At 37.8% G+C, this 26,805-nt stretch overlaps 1 protein-coding gene across 2 annotated transcripts in view; it reads left to right on the forward strand.

The window, feature by feature from the left end:
• BRINP3 (BMP/retinoic acid inducible neural specific 3) overlaps positions 1 to 26,805 on the forward strand; it is a 213,860-nt gene that overhangs the window by 110,423 nt on the left and 76,632 nt on the right. For both annotated transcript variants that reach the window (XM_005231130.3, XM_027777866.2), the window contains 2 exons: positions 7,628 to 7,818; positions 17,527 to 17,717. In XM_005231130.3, coding sequence (XP_005231187.1) covers positions 7,628 to 7,818; positions 17,527 to 17,717 — 382 coding nt within the window. The remainder of the gene's footprint in view (positions 1 to 7,627; positions 7,819 to 17,526; positions 17,718 to 26,805) is intronic.

Raw genomic sequence — 26,805 nt, forward strand, 5'->3', positions numbered from 1 at the left:
TTCTCCTTTTCAGATGCAGTAGAGGCAAGAGTAGTTTTACTAGGGATTCTCCCTTTCCTTTCTGCGCTCTGTGACTCATTATTGTCATACGTAGGTCTAATGTAAAATTTGGTTGGAATTTAATCCTTGTCTTAAAAGCTTGTGCAAGGTGCTGCAATTTTACTGCCCAGTTCACCAATTCCTCACTATTAGATGGACAGTTCATACAAACATGTTTCAGATTAGAAGTGTTTGTGTTCTGCCAGTTCTTGCTCTTTATCTTTTGTGTAATTTGCAACATATCCCTATAAGTGCATTTCTTCATGCTATTGCTATATAATGCTTGGGTTATTGAGATTCTTCTGAGGCAGAAGGCAAATACGATCAAGTCACAAAGAGCTATTAGTTTTGTGCAAATACCTTTGCATGGGTACAAGCACAGTTAGATATGTGAACAGTGAGACTCTGAATGCATGTTCACAAGTGTGTTTGGAAGAATATCACAAACTATAGGTAAAAAGCTAGAGTAAAGCCACAAGACAAGATACAGAAATAATTCCCTCTCAGATTTCATTACAGGAGGAATTTTTTGGTATATGTGTTACAGGGTTAAATGTCCATCAGTCATGGACAAAAGGAAAGCCACCTTTCTTTTGTGCAGTAAACTCTGATGTTCATGACAGGTGACATGTTTCAAATTATTTATGTCACAGTAGTTGGTAAAATAATCTGTCTGTGAGTAGTCATAAAAAAGAAATACATCTGAGTACATTCTAGTTATATAATATATATATTTTTTTATTAAAATTTGTTCATAGATTTCTTCATATTTCATATGCATTATGTAGGAAGATAGTGAAGCTGATACTAGTTCTGGTAGTAGAATTTCAGGTGTTAGGATACTGGTAAGGTGAAAAAGACATAGAAAGGCAAGAGTATTACTAGGACTTTTCAAAAGAATGGTGTATTATGATAAAAAGAAATCCTAATGTTAGAGCTTATTCATTATAAGATGAAAGCCAGTATAAATATAAGCAATAATAGGGGAAATACATATGTGTTTAGCAAACATTCCCGTTCTGACTTTGGGAAAATGCCAGTTATGAGGATATGATTAATGAAGAAATTCTATTTCAGCAATGGGAAATAAGTTTAAAAGGACCTTATTATATCTTGTTTTTTTTCTTTTTAATCAACATGTCTGGATAATTGACAATTTTAAGAGATATAGATAAGATGTATTATATAGTATCAGGCCCTGCTTCTTCTCCACCTCAAGGGAAGCTCTTATGTTTACTTTGCCCATATTGCAGTATTTGTCCCTATTATCATGCTTCTATAGAAAGGCAGATATTTTCAGAAGGCTGCTCAGTCAAGATATGACTAATTCCCTCCTTCTTCACTGTGAATAGTAAAAATCAACTGTAGTAAACATTTTCGTAAATGTTGTAGCAGATTCTCCATCGCTTAAGTGATTTTAATAAATATTGAAAGTTTTATGACCTGTGCTGGTAAGGAGAGATTTTTCCCCCAACAGTCTCTGAATAACATGGCCTTGGTTATTACCTGATTCTGGTTCTGTCCACATCTGGCTGAATCTTCTTTTAAAAGCCAATTTATTTATTTATCTATCTTATTATCTATCTATCTATCAATGTCTGTCTGTCTGTCTGTCTGTCTTTCTTTCTTGCAAATATTTTTTGTACTTATGTCTTACTGTTGTGGGACTACTAGTAGGTAGCTGCAAAGTAATGGGACATTGCTGCCATGGGATCCTTTTATAAATCTGTAGGAATGTGGTCTAGTTGGGGCCAGGTGGTGTGTGTATGATCTGCTTTGAACCTGTCTCCTGTAGAGGAATGAGGCTGTGTGCAGTTTCCTCCAACAGCCGTAGCTATATGTAGCTTTTGCATTGAACGGAACGGAGGAATTGCGGTTGATGGTGGTGAGATAGTGTTCTGGCCCCAGCAGAGCCAGGCAGTTGAGCTTGTCTGGGGTGTGTGTCTGTGCAGCTGGCAGCCTGCGTGAGCCCCGGTCATGGATCAGCGCGTGATGCAAGTCGTGAGCGTTATAACGTTTTGGTGACCTTTTTCTTCTGAAGTTTAATATGGTAGTAGTTTCATTTTATATCATCTTGGCCTTATTCGAGCTATGGCCTTAGGCATTAAGAAATCCTCAGCCTTTTAAAGAAGGTAGGGGGAGAAAAACACTGTATATTCTTTCATTGAGCTGTTCTGCCAACAGATTAACTTGCAGCTGCATGGGAAATATTGGCTTCAGAATCCCACTGTCATTCCAGCCCATTTGAAGCAGTCCCCTTCTCAACGTCCAAGGCTGGAGCTGTCTCATTTAGAAGACATTAAGAGAAAGGAACACAGAAGAGTTTAGTATTAAAAATGATGTGGAGTGGGGTTTTTTCCAATAATGCTTTCCAAATTATGCCACGATGGTATTCATTAACATTTATGCTTACCAGTACTAGTATTGTTTTACAAAACATCTAAGTTTCTTACAATGAGGCCTAACATTGCTAATTTGCCTGGGCTCTATTTTGCATATGGTTGACCTTAGGAGAGACTGTTGTTGTTAAGAGGAATCCATCACACTCAATGTAAATCCCTTTGCAGGCTCTGATTTAACCATCTGCAGTAGCAGAGATTATATTCCCATTTCAAAGTTTCCACATGCTACAATTTTAAAGTACAATGTCTTTTTTTTTTTTTTAATTTCCTTCAACTAAATGTTTTATATAGACCTTTCCCTATATTCTCCTATAAAGTATTATTTAAAATGTATTGAAATGAATGCAAGGTAGAAGAAAATGTATAATTTATATACACATTTGAAAAAAACACCAACTATGGCTTGAAAGTCAAAAGAGACATTCACAGCCTTGTTGGCCTGCTGCTCTAGAATTGCTTTCAGATCCACTTGCAGTTTAAGCTTCTTTCAAGATAAAAACATGCCCACGACTTGTACAATACTCTAGTAAGGAGTGTTTAATGTCAGAACAGTATTTTTAGATTAAACATCACTCTGAAAGCCATAGCGTATCAACACAAATGAGAAACAGCAAGAAATAATAAAAGAAATAGTGTTGAAATAAACCCTGCATTTGAAATTGTGCTTGTTTTTACCCCACACTGACTCCCTGACTGATCGTTCTTCAGCCTATCTTCCTCCAAGCAGCACAAGTGGCAGGAGACCCTGTTCCGCAGACGGGCTGTGGCGTGCATGCGGTACAGCTGGGCAGAGCTGGCACCGTCGGCCTTTGGGGCTCTTGCATATGCATTAACCAACCAGCCAGGAACCAGCTTTTTGGTAGGACATACAAATACACAGTTCTGATATGTAGGAAGATGGAGAGAATGATGCCCATGGCCTCTGGCACTACTCATGATAATAATGAGGTTCCATTATAGGCTTCATCCTAGGAGCCAGACTGACTTATTTCCTCTCTCTCATACAAGCCCAGGAACTCAAAGCCATCATCCTTCTCAGCAACAGGCTTTGCCCTGAGCATTAAGGAACTCCATCCAATGCTTAACATACTACTTGGGCTGGAAATAGACGGGCAGCACAGGAGATACCACCTGCTATTAAATCTTTTCTTCTTGATAGAGCCATGACAGCTGCTAGTCTTGGCTCTTACACAGCAGAAGAAGAGGAAGAGGAGGAAAGAATAAGCTTCTAATACCTCTAGTGCATCATTGGTTTTCTTGACCAGCAGCCAGCACAGATACTATGTTATTCTGTGGGAGGTGTTCTTCTGATGAATGGTACTCCAGCGACTTTGGAAGGCAGTATTTTCTCTACTAAAAAGATCATCATTAACTGTGTCAGGCCTGCTAGTCTGCCTTTGGCAGCAAACAGGAACATGATTTCCAAAGGAGAGTAATGCACATTTGGTAACGAAAATCGTTTGAGGGCTGGAGAATTTGTGTTAGAGAGAATGACTGCAAGGCAAACAGGTAAATAAAGGTTGAGCTTTGCTGTGTGATAAAACAGGGGAGAAGGAAACAGGAGAGAAGATACTGCTGCTTGCAAGGTGAAATCAAGAGAAGAAAAAGAACTTATAAGTATATAAATATATATATCTATATAAATCATATAAAAGGAAGGTAAGGATATGATTTTACTTACAATGAAATTTAAAAAAAAAAAAAAAAAAAAAAGCTCTAATTTTAGGATATCAGTTATTAGTGACTCTCACATACCCAGAGAGAGTTTGTGAAAGCTTCCTCACTCAACATGCTACAAATAATGTGGCACGAACATCCCCCCCCAACCCCCCAGCTCCAGCCCAGGTTTCCCTGCTGATATGCTTTGCTCTGATAAACCCAGTTACTTCTCAGGTCTGCTGTCTTTCCTCTGGTGTCCTGTTGGAGAAGCTGCTAGTCACTTTCTTGCTTGTCCACATCTAGATATCGCTGCTCTTGCAGCCAGGCAGCTCAGTTTTGGTGTTCTGTGTCTCTTTTTTTGTCTTCAGATATGGCACTTCTTCTTGCCTCTCCCAGAGGGTTTATGTTGTCTTCTCTCCAGGTTCTAAAATACTTAATTTAAGAAAAGCTTCAGGAAAACATAAAAGTTGGTTTGTAAGTTCTCTAAAAGCTTCAGCTCAGTCTGTGGCAGAGTTATAAAACTGACATCTTTTTTTTTTAAAAAAAAGTAATAATAATAATCCAGCTTCTATATTCTTCTTCCTCAGTTTCCTCAGCAGTGAGTTTCAAAAGATGATTACTTGCTACACTAATAATGGCTTCCAACTGGTATGCTCTGAATCACAAAAGAATGCCAAAACCTTCAGAGTAGCATTAACCTACTTGCTTTCTCTGAAGTAGCATAAGATACAGCAAAAAAACCTTTCCATAGCAAAAAAATGTGGGAGGAATTAGTTTGCTTAACTAAGCCAAACAAATTTCTCCTAGTGCTAGAATAACTCCATCCCTGGATTCTGTAAATAAAGGACATTGCAGTAGAACATGAGGAGGTCAACTTGGAAATACTTCTGAATTTGGTATGGAAGAGGCCGCTGTTTCTAGCTTTACTGTTCCAAGAAATTATTTGTGACTTTTGGAGAAGAGCTGTAGGACATATCTAAAACCACAATTCACAAAGAAACACAAAGGCAATCAGCTTAGGCCAAGGTTAAGAGGAGCTGTAATTAGTTACTCAGAACATACCTAATGTTTCGGAAAAAAAACCCAAAAAAACACCTCACATTAAAACCTCCCAAAATTGGAAATTGAAATTAGCAATGTTAAAACTGAAAATAAAATGCAGTCCCTGTAGTTAAATGCTACAACAGATTGTTCTGAAATTCTGAGAAATCTTCAGCATCAGCTTTTAAGTCAGGAAGGGGTGTTTTTCTGGGAGACAGTTTCTTCTTCAGTCACAAACTTTCTGACATAGGCAGCAAGAGCCATTTGGTGATGGTCCTTTGCCTGCATTAGAAAGGGGACGTGTGAGGGGATTATGGTGGTCTTCTCTGTCCTTAAAAATTCTGGCAATGAAAATCAAAGGAAGAGTAGCAGCAAACTAGCATTTGTAAGAATCTTAACTATTCTGTTATTCTTGTATTTGAACCTCAGCTTTGGTATGGACAATTAATCTGATAGCTAGTTTAGAAGAAAAGGTTTCAACAAGATATGAAATGACTATTTTACGTAATAAAATTTGTATTTTTTTCTTGTTGTCAAAGCAATTCTGTCTTGATGGTCTGTTCAGGAATTATATTTGACCTATATTTTCTGACATATTCAAAGGGAAAAAAAAAAAAACAGCCACTCAAACATGCCCAGAAAGCACACAATTTAAATATTTATTTATTTATTTATTTTCACTTAAGAAGTACATTTACAGTGCAGGGTAATTCACTGGTTTTAGTGCCTGTATTAATGTGGTCAATACGCCCAGTGAATATTTTTTTCACTTTAGGAATTAAAAATGTTTGTCTATAATTTCTTTCTACTGATATGCAGTAGTTCCATAAAAGCTGAAAAAAATAGGTTTTATACCTTTTTAAAAGGAAATTAAATTTGTGAGAGAAAACTTCAAAACCTGACAACTGAATTGAAAGACATACACACACCCCCTCAAATAGTGATTTCCAAATACTAATTTGGCACACTGGTGATGTGTAGAGTCTTTAAGAAACCAGGGGGTCTGTTTAGTCTCATGCTCTTGTTTGGTAAATTACATTATATTTCAGGTAAGTTACATAAATCTCTTTCTACTGTAATTCTTCTGATTTGTTTTTGATAAAAAACGGCATGTTTCGAGAAGAAAGGCAATCCATGGATGTTGCACCAAATAGTCCCATGTTATGCATCCAAGTTTAAGCTAGACTGGGTATAAGACAGTTTGGATCCGCAAGTGAAACAGGAAAGTGCTGGAAAGTAGAAGGGCTATGCAAGAATGTATTTATCTGGCTTCTACCAATAATTTTGGATGTAAAAATACTGAAAAATAGTAGTGTTGATTATGTATTACATAGCTCATCCTAGTCAGTCAGCCGCAGGCAACTCCTTTGTTTCAGCTATCCCTCAAATGCTATTTTCCTACTGCATCCTTGATTTTTGCCTTCTGTGTTAATCTTGTAAATGAATGTTGTTCTATATTTAGCTGGAACCTTAAGCAGGATCTTTCAAGCTCGCTAATCTTTTTGCTTTTCTATAATCTTATATAAGAAAAATCTTAATTGATATAGCTATATGAATGATTCCACAAAGTGGCAGCTAAACCACAGTCCAGAGGTTTCCTTGGACTTAATTCTCACAGTACTCAAGTCTTTAACCAAAACAGCTCTTGGTGTACCTTGCAAACACAAAGTTACTACAAATGCTGTGTCCCTTGGCTAGATTTTGAGGACAATGAGTTCTTCCACTAATAACTTTATCTGGTATCTTAATTGGTACGTAAATGAATAAAAAAAATGTGTTTATTGCTGTGCAATTGACTTGTTTGTTTGCCCTGTTATCATTGATTGATTTTGGAGAGGGGAAGGGGACAAATCTTTGAATTCATTTATATCCCTCCTACAACTGAAAAGTCATCTACTTTTAGGAATCGGTCCCGCTGTCTACATATTTCCTCAAAATAGAGGCCAAAAGTACAGAAAACTGGAAATATCATAGTAAGGTCAAATGTGCTGTGATAGTGTTTCTCCAAATTGCTCAAATTAGCCAGCTATGTACCTAAGTGACCTACCATCAAAAGCAAAGAGCATGGCCTGTTTCTTCAAATGTTTTTAAAATTTGCCTTGTGTCATGAAAACATTTATTGCATTTGGTCCAGATTTGGGGAAATTATTAATTTAGTTTCATTTTCTAGCAAATCTGCTTGTTCTAGGGCTGTACTCACATCAGAGGCTAAACATAAACAATAGGAACAGCAACACCATAAGTGGCTTATTTTTTATTTATTTTTTTCCAAACAATGATTTTATTATGGAGTACTGCCTCCACTTCTAATAAATAACACTGGTTGCTTGTCCTATGCCTATAACACATGACAGAGTATCACTGTCAAGGCCTGTTATAGTACCCGGCTAGCCGCCTCCAGCTAGTCAACAGAGCAGAGTAGCTTGCAAATGAAGAACATTTGTCCGAATGACATATTTCTGAATGAGAATTGCTTTGTTTTGCAGAGAGTTTGGCCGCTGGAAAGTAAACAATCTTGCTGTCGAAAGAAGAAATTTCCTTGGCTCCCCACTGCCACTTGCCCCTGAATTCTTCCGTAACATAAGGCTACTCGGACGCCGCCCGACCCTGCAACAGATCACAGAAAACCTTATCAAGAAATATGGGACACATTTCCTACTGTCAGCTACCTTGGGAGGTAGGGTTAACGCTTGGAAATATCGTGCATCGGTTTGTGTGACTGATCTAAAAGTGGTGGTCACAACTGATTTCTCTGTAAACTGTGATGCTCCTTCTCGGAGCAGCTGGGCTGAGCAGCGCTCCCTGGACTGGGCTTGGAAGCATGGGAGCAGCTTTTGTCTACAAGCCTCATGGTTCCTTCATCTTCTGCTGTTGAAATTTCTTTACCTTGTGTAAAGAATTTTACAGACAAAAAAATAAGAAATCCCATAGCTAAGATTGAAGTACTTTACTCGAGTTCCTGGTGTGCAGGCTTCTGGTCTTCTTGGGATGTATCTCTGCACTAAGGGGTCATTAAGGAGAGTGACCTTTTTTCTGTAAGAGGTCCTTACAATTTACATAATACCAGATTACACAAGTCCATCATGGTACTGCAGACATGAAGCAAGAAAACCAGTAACAATAACTTCCAACAAATCTTTTCAGCTAGGAATCTTTTAAACGACGTTGGCTGCTGGGAAGTCCCTGTATTGTCACTCTACCCCTTTTAGAACTAGTCTTCACTTAACCGGTGTGACTAAATTTTCAAAATAGGATGATGAGATTTTGCCATGTGATTCCTATTAATATAATGGAATCTGCATCTCTAAATCCCCACAGCCTAATTTGGAAAAGGTAGCCTGATGTATCATTGGGATCCAGTCACTACATGGATTGAAGAAATCCAGTGAAGAGGCCTAATGTTCAAGAGAGAGCATAAATTGTTGTGAATGAAAGATAATTAGTACCTGTGATTACCCATCTAGACATTTCAAAATGAACTGACATTTTCAAAATGCAGTTTTATCCCTTGGTGGATGATTATATTAAAGATAATTCTGGTGATTGAGTATCCTTCCAACAGAACAGTCTTGTCAAAATCCTTTATTCACCTGAGGAATGGTTCTCTTTAATACATTTCATAACTGAATTTTTACCATATATTAAGGAAATGACACTCTTCTTATTCTCTTTTGGCTGATATCTGAGATCTTTAACAGCTGAAATGGCTCACAGTAGCTTCCTTTTGGAAAAGACCATTCTAGAAACAAGGTGAACTTCTTTTTTGCTGTGGTTATTTCAAATAATAAAGAACTCATTCCTACCATTATTTTGGAAACTAGTGTTTCTAAAGCAAATTCATTACCATTAGAATTTGAAGAACAACTTACATGTGTTGACCAGTGATTTGGAACAAAATTCCCAGAATTTCTTTTAATTACTCAGTACATTTCATCCATGCTAAAAGTACACTTCTTATATATTACCATCAATTTTCTTGTGTATACAGCACATAGCACATCTGAACAGAAAAACTAACTGCAGAAGTGAAAGAAAATGTTTCTTAAAATATAAAGCATAATAATTAAAGATTTGGCTGAAGCATGTATCCTAATGCAAGGATTATGCAATGGTAAAAATATTTTTTAGTATTATTAGCTATTTGCTGATGACTAACTAACATAACTTTCAGTAGGAACCTCCATATGGTGAAATTCACTTTCAAGGTGAAATTGGGCCCAACAGCTCTGGGAAAACGAGAGTAGCTGCTCTTTAAAAGTAAAAAACACCAGTATGACACTGATCACAAAAGAGCTGCAGACATGACACCTTTTAGGAAGCGTGGCCCTAAGTAAAAAGTTAAACTCACGGGTATTACTTTTGAAGACACTTGAAAATTGTAGTTTAAACATTCGATATTGTCCCCACAGCCTCGGGTTTTGCTGCAGGGAAACTGGGGCAGGGTGCCCTTTTCTCATCCCTCTTCAGACCACCTCACAAAGGCCTTAAAATGCAGTAGCTGCCACACGCTTGGAAAAATTTTCCACACACAGAGAGTCAGTGTTGACTTCTGGGCTCTGCCAACACTTAATGAAGTCAAAGAGAGTTTTTATATCAAGTGTGATGGGTTTTGATTTAGGCCCCTAGCCTCAGTTTTTAGGCATGATTTCAGGCACACTTGCTGCCTTCCATTATCATTAGATGGGGGCTGAAGACTTCAAAAAATTGGTTCATTTAAAATAATTACAGGGAATTAGAAATATCTAAGAATGCTTTCATGAGGTAGCTAATAACCCTATACTTTCCTGTCTGTGTTAGTTCTCATTTGGGTGCTACATTGAATGGAGATTCCCAGAGATGCTTGTCCACACTTATAACATGTAATTATATTTTTCACTTTCAATAATGTATTCCTCCTTTTTCTTTAATTGAAAGTTGGTTTATTCAGAAACCTTTGTCACTTACGTAGCTCCTTAAAAGCAGAAGACCAAACTGTGTGTGCATAGTACTTTTATTTAATGAATCCCCAGTCATCTGTATTCATGGACATGGAAAGCTTGGCAAATGAACAATCCCGTGGTAAGATTTGTGTGCCTCTGTGACCATTTGGCTTTCATGAATATCCCTTTTTGACCATAAAGGGAACCCTTGCACATGGTTGTTTGTGATATGTTCCCAAATCTTTATTCACAAATGCAGATATATACTCCTCAAGGGCATTCTCAAACAAGAACTTAGGGAAGTTCTATTTTTCTTGTTGCCACAAGATAATGTGGAAAATTACATTTCTCACTGCTTCTGTTTCTTATGGAAATTTTATCTTCTTGTGACAAACCAAATGTCCATAATGAGCAGCTTCAAGCTGCCTGACAGAAGGACCCTATGTAATCCACTGTTTGCACAGCAAACGCTGCATTGAGCAGTGGGTTCATGGGCGTGCTCACGTGCCGGTGCACAGGAGTAACTACTGCATCTACATTGACTATCTGCAGCGTCAAATCTGCAGGGAAAGGAGAGAAATGGCTGCTCATTTTTGTTAAATTTTGTGCACAAATGGGGATGCTCTGTTGGGCTGGGCCAGTACTAGGAGGTGAAGAAGTTTCCTCCACTCCTCTGTGACTACACATCTCCTGATTTTGTTAGCAAAATTGCAAATTTACATAGCCCAGGCAACACTGACCAGAGCAGCTTTAGGGGAAAGGTAAGAAAGGACTCATACAAGGGAACTCCGTCCTTGAAGGTGAGAGAAGGCTCTACTGGACAAGTCCCCGAGCACCACATTTAATCAGATTTGCTCTGAGCAGGGAATTGGACATGATGACCGCCAGAAATCCCTTCCAGCCTAAATTATTTTCTGACTCTATGAATTGTGTTTCTAAACTCTTTAACAGCTTTCACCTAGCAATTCCAAAAAGCAAATGTCCTCCTTTAAATGAGGGACAATACACAGTATTACTTTTTCTCCTTTTGTTCTGCATTTACATTTTTCTGTTTTGCTAACATACAGCATGATGCAATTAAGGTCCAGCTTGCCAAATAATAAGCAAGAGCATTAGCTGCTGTACACTTTAATGGTTTACAAAAATTAGTGTACAGTGGTGAGCTTCAGAACTGGAAGTTATCATGAAGCCTAGGGCACCACTGTGGAATAAGTGTAGGAAGAGAAAAATATCAGTGGATCCTACTTCAAAGGCATTCACTATAATGCTGTTGCTATGTATAGATGTAAAGGCTACTCAGCCAACCAATAGGCTTGGCAATGAGAAAATTACAGATAACTAACATACTACAATGGAATGACAGGGCCTTCCAGGCTTTTGGGTGATGTGAGACTGATTTGCGTGCTTTGCAAGATGAAGATAGTGGACTTTTGCAAATAAGTCCTACTTGCATCTGGAAACATGGTAACTGTTCTGTATAAACAAATTTGCAGGAGGTTGCCAAGGCTTCTTATGAAACTAGAACTTTTTTTAGGCAATTGGCTAAACGGTAATCTTGAGTGTTTGAGATTTATTTATTTTTGCTGTTATTGTCAGTCGTAACTGCTTAAAGTCTTCATTACCAGACCATCTATACACTCGCCTCTCTGGGTCACAAAATATCCCTTGATAATGTTGGAGTCTTTGAGAACAAAAAGAAACAGTTTGGTCTTGACAACAGACAATCTTAATGGGTGTCAGTAGATCAGCTTAACTCCGACCTCTTGTCATTCTCCTCTTCACTCATTACAGTCCCACAGGTGAGTTGGATAGTTACACCTATTCTATTCTACACACTGAATAGAGGGTCAGATTTTCTGCTGCTGATTAATAGTCTTCTTAAGCAGTATATTACTCTCTGTACAGAGATGGGAAAAATTGTCAGGTGGTGTAAACCAGTGAATCTTAATAATTTATGAAAGATTTATGCTCACACTAACTGCTGATATGACCTTTGTTTTTCTATAACAATTATTTCCATGTAAGAGACAAAATATTGGCAAATAAGGGAGGAGCATCCTGTCTCAAATGACTGATGTGAGAAAGAAACTTGAAAATTTAGCCTCAGGTTTGAAAACAAACACCACCCCCCACCTGTAACCCACCAGGTATATAAACTTTCCAGCATTTAAGATTATGGATGCTAAGGGGAAAAGAAAAATGTAGAAATATATTTTCTTTCTTTTCTCTCCCCACTTAAAGAAGAAAAATTTTAAGTACTAAAACAGATTGTATGTATGGTATTAACGAGTACTTTACTCACTCGAACCACAGAAATGATACCACATCTGGCCTAGCATTAATTTATATGCTTTTTGAACCTGTGCAATTCCATTAGCATCTGCTTAAGTTTGGGAAAATGACCTGCTAAAACCTTAACAGTACATTCTGCAATCCATACATGAATAGATTTTCCACTAGCACTAAGCTATTTTTTTATAACAAAGGTATAACTTTTTTTTTATTATTATTATAATGCATTACAGCTATTGTAGCTGAGTGTTCTTGAGTATTCTATTTAATCAGAAACTTTTGAGGCATTCATAGACCAAAGACCTTTATGCATTTGTAAAATACATATATGTATATAAAGACAGAGCTCTAGGTAGGTAACTGTCCATGGCACTCAGATATATCTGCCTTTGAGTGTTCTCCTTTTATTAGTTTCCTCACTCTCTGACATGAAGTGATGGGTACTGCTTGGATCACTGCTTTTTCCTACCACTCCCCATCTACAGACAAAAATATGACACATCAAGGCATATGATCTTTTCATTGTTACAAAGATGTAGGTACAGGAGAACAATCTCTCAATAACTGAGTTAGAAAATGGCACTAAATATTTAAATCATAATAATATGTATTATTATGTATAACAAAATGTATTTACTCCTTCAACAGATGGTTATATTTAGTTACAGTTGTTACAGCGTTATTCCAATTCTACCATGTCAATGATTCTGATTTGCATTTTTTACTTAAATAATTTGTGAAGATATTCTTAATATGTACACAAAATTAACTTCTAATTTCTGAATGCCATTTCTAAACTATTGTTTAGAAGTCTTACACCTAAATGGCCACGGATGGGTTATGTGTCTAGGTAAATTCCTATATACCTGTTTTATTTTATGCTTTAGTTTTTGAAAAATGTCATGTAGAATATTTTTTTCAACTCAGGAGTTAGTTTAACTTATAAATATAAATAGTGGAAAGTATGTTTATACAAACCTAGAAAGAATTAAATATATAGGCTAAGTTATAAGCTAGCAAATTCCAGGGCTCAGGGGGACATTAGTATATATTGTGCCAATGCCAGTCTATAGTGTGAATGTCAATCTCCTGCCCCCCAGTGAGTATCTGTCAGTGACATCAGCTACACGGTTATAAAGCATCACTGCAGTGACTCTGGTAATTTTCTGAACCATTCATTGGATTATGTAGCATTGTTTTGAGCACGACCAAATGTTTTTGTGCTATTTCTTTTAAACCTGAGAAAGTGAAGTTAACTGACTCTTGAATTTTGTGAATTAGAGAGAATACAGCTGTGTGGATCCAATGCTGAATATTCATGTTTTCTTAGTATACACTGGCATTAATAATTTTCAGTTCTTAAAATTTAAACTTTGAACAGTTTTTTAAAACACACTTGCTTTTAACTAATGCTTGGGTGTTGTCTTAGCCTATTTCATGGTGGCAGACTATAACCAGTAAAAAACCAAGACCCATCCATGTTTCAGATGTGACAGAGAAAAAAGAACTTAAAATGTTAATTATCTTCCACAAATTAAATACGAGCCAGTGATTTTACTTTATAAGCCCTGAGTTCTGAGTGTGAAAGGGATCCCTGTTACAGTTCTGCAGTGACATGGATGCCTGAGTGCTAACATATGAGGGAGTTCTCTGGGGTTTAATCCACTTTTTCTAGCAAGTGCTAAATCACCTCTGACAGATGAAAAAATTCCAGAAACTCTAAGATGTCTTTTGAGCAGGAAATATTTTTGAAATTTACCTGATTGCACTTGGTATTAGCATAGTGCCTGAGAAGACGAGTGATGAGCTAGGACCCGCTTGTGTGAGCTGCCCTACAAATGCGATGTAGAGACTTTTGAGGAGAAGGGGCTTCCATCACAGTTGCACTGAAGGCCCCCATCACTCCAGCTATGTGCTTTCATCAGCCTTGGGAGATGTAATCTGATGTGATCTGAGTCAAAGTAAACATTCAAAATCATTTCAACCTGGTTACAGAGCATGAAAAAAGAAAACATATCTGTCACGGAGTGGGGATAGAGATGGCAGGGGTTGGGTGCTGGGGGATCCTGCCTGACAAAACACCCCCACCAGCAACTGCCACGGCAAGCATGGGATCAAGCACGACTAGGATAATAGGATGATGTGATAACTGTGAGGGAGTTCAGATGTTATTTTCCTGACATTTTCTAATCAAAGCAACATAACACTGTTATTTTTCAAGTTATTTTTTTGAAACAGGAGGTTTTATTGTAGTTCTGCTCTCCACCCCCCTGGAAAACAAATGGTTTTGAAGGGAACAAAAGTGAATAAACTCTGTTTTAATAACGAATCTTACCAGAATTCAGTTGACATAGAAGCAGTCCCACCGTCTCTACTAATAACTAATACAGACCAATCAAAAGAGTTTACACCAGAGCAGGATGGGGTGGCATGCTGGCTAATGAAACACAACAAACATAAAAAATAAATAAAATATTTTTCTCCGCTTTGCAGAGATTTTCTGCAACATTAAGGGCTTGTTTTCTTGTATCTTACAATTCATTATAAGCTATTTCCAGCGGAAAGCCAGTTGAGCTTGCAAAGGTCACTGTAAAATAAATATATTAGCTAAGACCTCTGGAAAGGGGAAAAATGGGAGGGATCTCCTAGTGAAATTTTACACTTTATTTGCGCAGGCTGAACGGGTCACTGACACAGTATTTACCCCTGGGAGTTCTCATGTCGTCTGCTCTGGTATGACCGTGCCTTTATAGCTCCACAAACAGCTGCATCAAGCCTGTGGCCCCTGGCTCAGCTCTCAGCCCACTCCATCACTTTTCATTTCAGAAACATCTTTCACGCTGGCCAGAGTCACAAGGCAGGTTTAGAAGAGGCAGGTTTTATTGTGCGGGCACAGCTGAATGCCAGCAATGTTGGAACTTAGACCAGGTTTTGACGGCGAATTTCTCTTAGAGTACAAGTCATTAGACTTTGCTGTACTTTTCCAGCTCCGTACCCATGGCAGCTGGCATGGATGCAGCACGGTGTGAATAACGGCCCACCTGGCCACCGGGCCATCAGCAACGCACGGCAGCGCAGCATAGCAAACAGTGGTGCTCCAGTCTGCGCTAGTGCAACGTGCTCATACCTGCCCTGCCAAGCAACCGTAGGCTGCTTTGCAGGAGGTTTTGGCGGTAGTTAAATAAAATGCAAACCTATGTCTACTTATTAGAGCAGAGAGATTAGGTAACTGGATGGGGAAATCCTGTTACTTACGGAGGCTGCTGTAATTCCTGGTTCTTTGGAGTTCAGGAAATTAATCCCTGCTTTGATGACTGCATGCTCAAAAAAACCGACCCATTATGAAACTGTAGGAGAAGAAGTATAAATATAGTGGTGAAAGCCGAGGTAGGCTCCAGCTGGAATAGCCAGCTGTCCTGGGCAGCAGCTGTCCCTTCCAGGACAAAATGAACATACTGGACAAGCCTGGCAGGTCTAATTAGATAAGAGGCTCCTGGATAATGGCAGTTTTTCCTATGTAAGGTCTGAAAGGCCTGACTGTCCTCTGAATTTGTGAGGGATTGGGAAACACTGTAAGGTACATTGATTACCACGAATTCACTCTTTCTCCAAACAGAAATGAATTTTGTGAGTGGAGGTAGCTGTGTGTCGAATTTGTCAATAGATGTGGCCTCCTGCACAGAGGCACGCGCTCTTCATTTAGCATTGCTCACCACCAACATTATCGCCCTTTGAAGATGATGTCATGTTTTCATCCTACATATTATCCCTCTACAGCTATTACTTTTTGGCACATAAACCCATCCAAAGCTGGCAGCCCACCCTCTGAATGGGCAAAACGCCACTGCAGCAGATGGGTGAGCAATGAAACTAGCACAAGTGGCGAGGCAGACCCTATCTGGGTAGCTTCCTTTCCAAGAACAAGGGAATAACATTCAGTGGAGTCGTTCAGCACCTAAAATACAGGTATAATGATAGTATTCATTGGTTCTTGAGATTAATGTTGAAGAATGCAAGTCACCGAACACAGGCTAGGAAAGTCAGAAAAGTGTTTTTGTAGTTACTTTGGACATAAGTTGCACTGAAGAAAACACTGAGTTAAAAAATTACTTTTCTGATTCATTTTCTGAATTGAAGAGTTTTGCCTAAACACATTACTAAATGAACAAAGTCCTGATTGGTCTGAAACACAAGACAAAAATACCCATGAAATAAATTATAAACATGGAAAATTCCTTACAAATTTAACAGTATCAGTAGGTCTGATCTGGAATGGTTCTTAAGAACTTGTTTAGTTAAACAAGTGAGATTTTGCTTTGGCTTTGTTTTCAATAATCCTACAAGAATGAATATGTCTAAATTCAATAGTATTTCTGCACATCTCTTTAAAGACAAAGAAAGTGAGAAATCCACAGTGTAAGATGCTGGAGCTTCTCTTTGCTTTCAGAAAGACACCTCTGCTTTGGGAGTTAGGAAAGTGCTATTTATGTTTCCCCTTTTTAAAAGAAAATAGCTAACATTCTTTTAATATATTTTTATACTTTTCAGTTATATAAATTTGGTTTAAGGCAACTGTTTTATAAGGTTTCAGGCATTTTAGCATTGCTGAATTGATCAGACAACACAGGATTGCTCATAACAAGATTGTTTATAACAAGTTGTAATGAAGTATCTTCTGAAATCAGACATGATACATGTTTTAAAAGAAACAAACATAATAATAATAAAAAAGGGGTCTCAGGTATTTCCCTGGTTCCATTTTTTAAAATGCTAATGTTAAATACTAAAAAAGTTGAAGGTATTAAGCAACTTTGGAAATAAACAAGTTTTATGCATGTTTTAAATTGAATGTCTACAGAGTATCTCTCTGTTGTGGGTAAATAGGAGTTAGTATAGCAGATCTATGCCCGGTGTCATTGCATTTTAGGCATAAATAGTTCCTATTGTATAATTGTTATTCATATGAGGCACCAAACCATAAGAATAAATACCTAGAATAGTATCTGTTGTCCATGTGCTTAAGCACTGAAGTTTTTGCCTCTGCCACCAGGGAGGGATATCTAAACATTAGGCAACAGCCAGGGAAAACTTTGGCTTGCCACCTTCTTTCTGGCAAAATGAGACTTGCAGCAGATGTCCCTGATGAATGCTGTGCTTTCTGTTTCCCTGCCCAGGAGAGGAGTCACTCACAATTTTTGTGGACAAACGGAAGCTGAGCAAGAGGTCAGAGGGAAGTGATCCCAGCACGAACAGCTCTGCAGTGACTCTGGAGACCCTGCACCAGCTCGCAGCATCCTACTTCATTGACAGGGACAGCACGCTGCGCAGGCTCCACCATATCCAGATTGCCTCCACTGCCATAAAGGTAGGGGAAGCCCTCTAATACCGGCCTGCAGATATGTTTCTAGATTTACCGGCTTCTCCTCTGGAGAAAGGTGTTTTGATTAGTAAAAACAGATTTGTTAGCAGAACAGTGCTTTTTGTTGTAAACTTTTTCGCCTGATTCAAAGCATTCAATTGATAATGAAGATTCTACTTTAAAAGAAGGTCTAACCCACTAAAGATGCTACTCTTGATGAGTGATGCATAATTTGAACGATACAGATGGCCCTCATAGAACTGTTTCATCATTGAGACAATCTCTTTTACGTATGTACTCAGCAACTGCATTTATAGACAGACTTATGTTTGTGTACAGGAGAATACAGTTCCCTCATACTTTTCTTTTTTCTTTTTCTTCTTTTTTTAAACATAGTAATAGTACTCTTGTGAGTGCTGTTCTTTTGAGCAGCTCTCTAGCCTCATGTTGCTTATTTGAAATAACCTCTCTCAGACCATTTCCAGCATTGGAGGGCAAATAAAATGTTAACTTGCAGTTGAATGTGCATTAATTATGAAGCTTTTAATGTAAAATGTGATTGAGAATTCATTCCACTCATTGTATCTTTCCACTGGTAACTAAGGTCTTCATTAAAGACCACATCTGGAACCCACTGCAGTTTCCCAGTACCTTAGCTGTTACTCAAGTAAATATAGATTTACTTCCTTGGGAGTGCCAGCACCCTTAGAGTGAGAAGGATGGAACTGGAATTTGTGGCTGGGCAGCACTTGCTCAGTTTGGCTGCTGGTACGTGGAGCACATTCCCCCTGTCCCTTCCGTGGCGGGCTGGCGGTATGGCAGCTACCCCCAGCTCGGAGCTGGTCCGCAGGTGCAGGATGGTGTCTGGCTGTTTAGGCAGTACAGCTGAAAATGCAGCAGAACTGACAGAGTCCAATCTCAGTAAGGGCTACCCATCTGATCACAGAGTCTTGCTGCAGAACAGCACACCACCCATCCATCTGATCTGACTAATTTTCATAATCTAGTTGTTTATCATGTAGACATACAGCAGCCCTTAAAACTAGGCTCCTTCTATGTCGATATAATTTATGACTGAAACCAGTGGTAACTGAAGTGATAGAACATAGAAATGTAGAGAAAACATGGTGTCTGAAAGAATTTTCGCTTTTCTATTCACTGAAAAATTTTTAAAGCAGATTTGTGTCACAATGCAGAATTCTACCCTGCTTGCTAACAATTTATGTAATGAACTTTCTGCGTGTCCAAAGGTTTTTACCAACAGTACAAAATGACTAAGTTTTCTCTCCCCCCTCTCACTGAGGTAGGTACAAATGCAAGCTGTAGTCCATCAGCAAATCTGATTTGATTAATTGACTGCAGTAGTCTCTGGAAAATGGTTCTCACATCAGATGCAACAGTGCTGATAGGTGAAAGGCTCACTTTTTAGCTTGCTTCCATTGACAGACTGGGAGCATTTGCATTACAAATTTCTATTGTCAGAATGCTTAACTGAACAAAAAACCTTTTTCTGTTGAAAACTAGGAACACAAAAGCAGCCAGGGAAGGCATTTTTTTTGTTCTTCCCCTCCAAAGAAATTTTAAATACTCTTGGTTTTTAACTAGATTCTAGATCGTTGGTGTAAATAGCATCTTTCAAAATAATTTGTTAAAACATAGATAGTGGCATCGGGGTTAGACCACCACTTTCCCTGGAGCTGCAGAGCCAGATCTCTGCGTTCAAGTGGATCAGCTTAAGGGCTGATTCGGGACAAGTGACCCCTGGGGAACCTGGGGACCATGGTGGCTACCAGCCAGCTCTGTGCCTTCACCTGCTGGGCTGCTCCAGGGAAGAGAGCAAACCCTGTGCTTTTTACATCATAAAATACTGGGTAGGTTATTAAGTCACAGCACCTTTTGTGTCTGGCTTGCTCACCACAGGTCTGCTCAAAGCCTTCCTCTGCACAAGAGGTCGAGCTGGGGATTTGCAAAGGCAGTCCAAGAAAAGCTTTCTCAGTTTACCATAACTCCTTTCTGACCAGCAAAGAAATCTAATATAAAAGTATTGGAACAGGTTTAGAAATCCCTGAAATTCTGAGTTTATATTAGAAGTTTTCCAAGTGATACATGATCATTTCTGGATTGCTGACTAGTTAACAACAACAAAAAAATCATGTTCAGAATCTATTTAGTATTTGATATTATCTTTTTTTTTTTTTTTCTTTCCTCCTGACTTACCTGTGTTTTTTTTGTTATCTGGTTTGGGCGTTGTAAATTGGTAGCACATTTATAAGATTTAACGATAATTTAGCAACAAAAATGTAATAAGAACATTATGGGAGGAAATATTCCCTTGTCCACAGGAGCATGAAATAGTAAGGAAAAACTAAGCATGCAGTAGCAGAGGGGGTCTTGATACTACCTTGAAAGCTCCACCAAGGGGGGATTTCTGTAGGACAGGAAAGAGGATGGGCATTTCACAGAGCTGTAGCAGCAGTCAGCCGTATGCTAGGGTAGCAATGAACAGCTCATCCATTCACAAACCAGGGCTGTGTCTCCGTTTGTCCATTCCGTTTCTAACGTTTCCAGCTTCTCTGTCTGGTGCTTCCTTAATAGATTAAGGAAGAGGAATCCATGAATTCTCTTGAGTTACAGAACCAAGTCAACAACAGATCAAATATTAGGTGAGAATGATCAAGTTCAATTAGTCTTCTCAGGAAAAAAAAAATTGCTAGCAATAAATATGTGTTTTCACAAATTCTAAGTTCTCTTTGGAAAGTAACACATAATGAAACGTTTTCCTCCTTTATGTAATCAAAACAATTAATCCTTGAGCACTTCTTACATTCTTCATTCAAATTCATTGAGATATGTGATAGCTGATTCTTTTTTTTCTTACAGGCCTTGATACATTGTTTTGTGGGACTGATGCAGGAAGATAATATTTTGATAAATTTTATAATTAAGTTTTTCTATCAAACCGCTAAGTTATGTCACAGAGAAAGGAAAGCATTGAGAAGGGAGAAGTGAGAATTAACATTAATATCTTCATGTTTAATTCTTACTTATCTAGTGAAAAACAGTACCATTTAGAGCAAAATATATTAAAGTGCAACACGAGGAAAGGAGTGAGAGAGGTGTATTTGATGAATCAAGTTTCTTAATCAAATTTGTTTGTAATCAAGTTTGTTAGCTGTGACATAATTATCCTTGAAAATAACATGAGTACAACAGATTGAGGCTTCACATTAATCACATAGACAACACATTGTTTATTCCATATTATAAAAGGTAAAATCACCATGTTACAACATTTTCCAGTTGGAAACCAAATGTCCATGGGAGCTACCCAGAGACTGTATCAATATTTAACTTTTTTAAAAGTCCCCGATACATACATTCTTTCCATATTAATTTAATGCATGCATTTTAGTGTGAGTGGTTAGGCTCATATGCTAAATCAACAGCTTGCAGCCTCAAGGGCCTCATTGGAAACTCACCAAGCGCCTGAGGGCTGCATCTAATTTGCATATACATTTACATGAATGTACATCCTGTTGTGTTTGAAATATTACAGATCCAACATTACTTCCTTTGCATGCTCATTTTAGAAGCTTTTTCCTATGAAAATTTCTCTTCAGATGCACTGATGACTGTTAGCTCTCCCTATTAACATCCCTATTATGATGATGGGGTATGCTCTCCTCTTGTTTAATAAAATCCTGTACAGTCATGGAAGCAGAATACAAATAAAGTCAGCAAATGTTTTTCTTTCCCTGTGTGGTATCTTTAATGAGCTCTCCATTATCTACCTCAGCTCTTCCAGCTCAGTGTCGTTCTGGCTTCTGTACAGCCATGCTAATTTGCACCTCTTGAAGATCTACCCACAGCTGGAGGCCCAGGGGAAGGTGAAATGGCCTGAGACCTAAGACTATGCAATGACCCTAATCCATATGACTGACTCCTTTCCTTTGCTGATTGACGGATGGTGTGAACAAGACATGAAGGTCACAAGTTACTGTAGCATCTACAGTGATTCTGGCAACACGTCCTGTCATTGCCCACTGGCAGAATGACATTGGTGTACCACCCTGAGATCGTGCATCCATACTCTTAAAAACTAATCAGGAGACTTTTCCAGTGGTGGGTAGGTGGAAGAGGGCTATGCATAGTACATCTAGGTTTCATTCTGCTTTCTGACTCTATGGTTGACAGCAGTATACCCCTACTCAAATGACCCTGATTCCTGTTCACCAAAAGCCATAATTCCACCACTGTCACTAATAAACTTCTGCACTAATTCCAAATAATTGTGCAGAACACAGAAGAAACACATTGGTTACACAGTAAATTAAATATTATTGAATATTTTTACTGCATTCTGCAAAAGGATAAACACAGTCGTATTAGGCAAGTATAATATTGCCATTAATAAAGTGTTACAGTAATTGTGTTGTGGAGGATATCTTCTTCCATTCCAGAATACATTTTCTTTCAAGGGAGTTGGGTCAGGTGAATACAGTGCAGGTGTTATCTTAAGGTTCAAGCAGCTGTGGGACAGACACAGTGCAACAAAAGAACAGGAGGCAACAGAACAGAGGCATAAATTGAATTTTCCACCAGCTATTTACAGCCACATTAGAGCCCATTTATTCCATCTGAGTGAGAAAGAATAAACATCCTTGAGAATGTGCCCTCTAATTTCAATTAAATTTTATTGTGCTATTTGGTTTTTGGTTGGGTGGGTGGTTTTTTTCTTTTTTTTTTTTTTTTCTTTTTTTTTCCTATGAAAGGGTAAAGCACTTTGGTTGTCTCTGAAAACTTTAGATTATGAATAGTTTCCAAGAACAGGGCTCTATTGTGATGGTAACTATATCTGATTATGTATAATTAACCCATGAATGACTCATGGTGAGCTGTTAGACAGGAAAGTGTAATTAAATTAGTTTCTTACTCAAAACTCAGACTGGACTACAGACTTTTTTTTCTTTCTTTTTTTGTTTTGCCTGGAAAGCTTTCTCACTTCATTTTTTTCTTTCATACCTCATACTGGAATGTGTTTTTCTGTGGATTCAAGTAATTGCTATAATCAAAATAGAAATGCTGAAATACTAAAGCTTTGCACTATTGTCAGATTTCTGCCAAATTCAAAATGTAAATAGTTTTCAGAATTTTGTATAAGCAGCCAAATTTTTTAAGCTTTTGAAATCTGGATCGTGAATCCTTCTTGCCCTCACTTCCCCATTCATTTTGTGGACAGGATTTAAGACTATAGCTGAGAAACCTTGCAAATGACCAAAACTTGGGAAGCTCAAAAAATTGTGCACAGCAGGATCTTCAAGTTGCAGAATCAGAGTTTGAAATGTTGGGTTGGAAAGACCTGTAATATCAGGTATTTTTTGACTACACCGAAGAAATTAAATAGTCAATCTAAGTTTAATTAAAGAAATCTAGCGAACTAAAAGCTAGGAATGACCAACTGGTGGCTTCCCTATTGTGTAGGTGCGGTGACATTACTTATGCATGTCAAGGAAAAAACACAGCACAGATTTTCAAGGACAGGTATTGCTCAGCTCCATTATAAAACTCTAAGTTCTCCACTACCTAAGGAAATCAAATTGCCTTCATGCAAGACCAAAGCTTGCAATTTTTCACAGAGGGAGTTAAAAATTAAGGTTTTCAGGAAATACATAGAGATTGTGCTACCAAATCTTTATCTTGATGCGGTAAACTCGCATGAAATTTTTGTGAGAATTGAATTCTTTTGCAAGTTATTTTGAAAGTCTCACTCATCATTAAAAGCTTCACAAAATCAGCTCACTATTTATATGGTTATGTATGTATTTCTAAACTTAAATTTGGGTCTTCAACTAACCTTACCAGAGGAAGTGGGACCTGCAGTTAAGCATCTATCTATTTTCCATTACATTTTGGGCATAACCTATCTCCTAAGGGTCTTTCAGTAATCTGGATTAAACTGCAGATTTGGATAGGCAAGTTTAGACAGCTGGGATCAAAATGCTGAGGTGGTGGTCCTTGAGCCTGGCTAAATCATGCCACAAAGCACCATGCAGAGGCTGTGTGCTAGTATAGTACATGGTGCTAACACCAGTACGAAGTGACACACAGGACATGGCCAGAAAGCTGCACCACCACAGTGCTGTGCCCAGGCAAATATGTGGTGTTTCTCCAGGGGTTTCTTTGCTCAGGAGCAGCAGAGTTCCACAGCTATATCCCTTCCTTTTTCTGAAGCTAGATCAATTTCAGGTAACTAAGAAGTCTCTGTACCATCTTCTACTGTGCAGCATGCAATTTGTGTTTGTCTCATTATAAAGTTGAAATACATGAGGTTTTATACATTAATGTCCGGGAACTGTTGGAGATCTTTGGATCAAATTCGTCATAGGTAAAACAAAATCTTCTGGCTGCCATGTGTGGACTGTTAAGTAACTGTAAGAATACACCAGTTGTAAAGGTTAGGGACTTATTATTCAGGATTTGAAGGTGATGATACTAAAAACAACTTTAATTCATTTGGACAGTTGAGTTTTAATTAAATTGAAACTCCAGGGCTGCTTTCTCTAAAAGGTAATGTAGAGGTCAGCTCTTCAGCTGGTGTAAAACAGCACAATTCCTTTGAGAATCTGGCCCTCACTATTCCAAAGAGTGAGAGAAAAGGGGGAGGGGAAAAAAGACCAGCAAGTTAATGCAGTAACATGTTTTACTAAACACTCTCAGAATGCATACTCAGCAACATAATTGACACAATACATCACAGCAGCTGCAGTATGACACTAGTAAAAGGATGTGTTTTAGCAGCCTCTAATACAAGCTATTCTGTCTCATTATATTTTCAGCAATGTGCATAGAGGAGTAATGAGTGCAAGAAGTTATAACCTCGCCAGCTAGTTGGTAACACAGCATGAAATGCTTTCAAATCAACAAAATAGCACATAATAGAGATGCTAGGATAGGCATTTTGGAAAGACTTTAGATAACTATTCTACCCTTTAAAAAACCCCAACAACACAAAAGAACAACAAAAAAAGGACAGACCATATGACATGATAGATCATAACAAATATAAGGACTTTGTTACATCAGTTATGTAATTTAGTAAAGAGAGAAGCATAAAAACAACCCCAAGAAAATAAAGACTGCCAAACCATAAGCAGGTTATAAATATACATGTGTAAACAAGAGACCTTAACAGCACTCACACAACACTTGCCATCACAGTTGTCAAAAACCTATAAACAATTCATACTGTAGTTTCTTAAATGTTTCATGTTCTTTTTTTTTTTTTTTTCCCCCTTAAAAAGTGAAACTAAAGCAAATAAGCCCAGAAAACAGAAGGGTTTTAATATTGAGAGATCCACAGTGAACATATTGAACAATGCAGTCGGAGCAGAGCATTCCAGCACTAAGTTGGAGGCACTCAGATTTGTATGGATCTTCATTTGGTCTGTGTTCTGGCTGTGGAGTGGCTTGTGCATGGGTTGAGACACTTCAGCACTTGCCATCTCCTCCACTCTCTAATTGACAGCTACTGCCTGCCAGCAGGTCAGAAAATGTCAAGCAAGGACTGTAAAATTCACAGAACATTTCCCTACCTCTGAACCCTAAGAAATATGAGGTAGCATGTATCAACAACATATATGAACACAAAGGTCAGATTTGGAGGAATATCTCAGGGTAATAGAGACTCAGAGTCAAGAAGAAATAAGCTCAGAGAATAATAAAAGGCTGTTGCAAGGTTTCAGTGTTCATATTATGTTTCCTATGGAATGTAGAATTTATACCCATAATAATTTTCATATGTTTTGCTGTTGTAGATTATGATTCAAACTGAAGTCATACTCTTCAATCTATTAATGTAATGGTACCCCCCCCCCCCCCAAAAAAAAAAAAAAAAATCCTTAATGTGAGAATCCTTTACAGGTAACTGAGAGGTACATCACTGCTGTCTTCTGCAGCTCACAATTATTTCTACCTGTAGGGCTTCTCACAGTATTTCAGCAGGATTTACATTTCTGACAGCAGAACTATGATGTAATCTCTAAGACAATAATGCTTGTAATGCCTATATATGCTGTTGCAGAAGCTGGGTTTAAGAAAAGTTTTGTTATTTATCCAGGAGACTTCCTATAGTATTGAGTGATTATTGTAGTGTTTTCAGATCTTTAATGTCTGAAAGGTTGGTAGTTTCAGCTCTGTTCTACAGAGTTTATTGCTGAATCAAGTATACAAAATAAAGTGTTTCTAATTTTGCATGGTGAGATTCTGACCTTATATATATATACATTTCTTCACATATATTGCTGTCATTAAGATCCGGATTTTCTGCATTCAACCCCAACCATCATCTTGCTAATTTATCAAACTATTTTTTGCTCTTTCTCTCTCTAGATTACACAAATTAACCCATTAATTCCCAGGGAATAGTTAATATGTTTCATGGTCTTTGGGTAGTTTTCCTTTTATTTTTGTTAAAAGTAATATAAAAATAATTAAAAGGAGGGGGAAATCATAAAGTAACTATAGTGTCACAGTTATACTGGTTCATAATGTTCCAACATTTATAATAATTCCACTAAATAGAGGATATTGGTATACAGTCTCCTACCTAGTGTATAGATTTACAAGGAAATATAATTGTATCTTCTCCAGGAGTACCTAGAGGCTTGAAAATGAAAAACCGTTCCATGTTTTTCCTTCAACTTTTCATTAAGTCCTTAATGTGTAGAAATAAGTAATGATAAAATGTTGCAGATAACAGAGAAAATCAGTTGAAGAGGACCGTTACAATATTTTTTCCGTCATATTTTAGTCTATTTAAGTAGACTTTATTCTTACTCAGATTCTCTGAAATATGACATTGACAGCAATACTGAGCCACGCGTATCATTGTAAGAAATAAATGCCCTATATTCCCTCAAGCATAGCAATTGATATACTTGGTTAAAGTATAATGTTAAAACATGTGGGTCTGCTTTTTTTCTTCTTTTTTTTTTTTTTTTAGGATACGCAAGAGGACTGAAGCATTATGATTTTAATCTATGTTTGAAATTTGTCATTTGGTCATAAACCCCAATATATTAAAAATAAACCTGTA

Source organism: Falco peregrinus, chromosome 10, assembly GCF_023634155.1.
Source record: "Falco peregrinus isolate bFalPer1 chromosome 10, bFalPer1.pri, whole genome shotgun sequence".
NCBI lineage: Eukaryota > Metazoa > Chordata > Aves > Falconiformes > Falconidae > Falco > Falco peregrinus.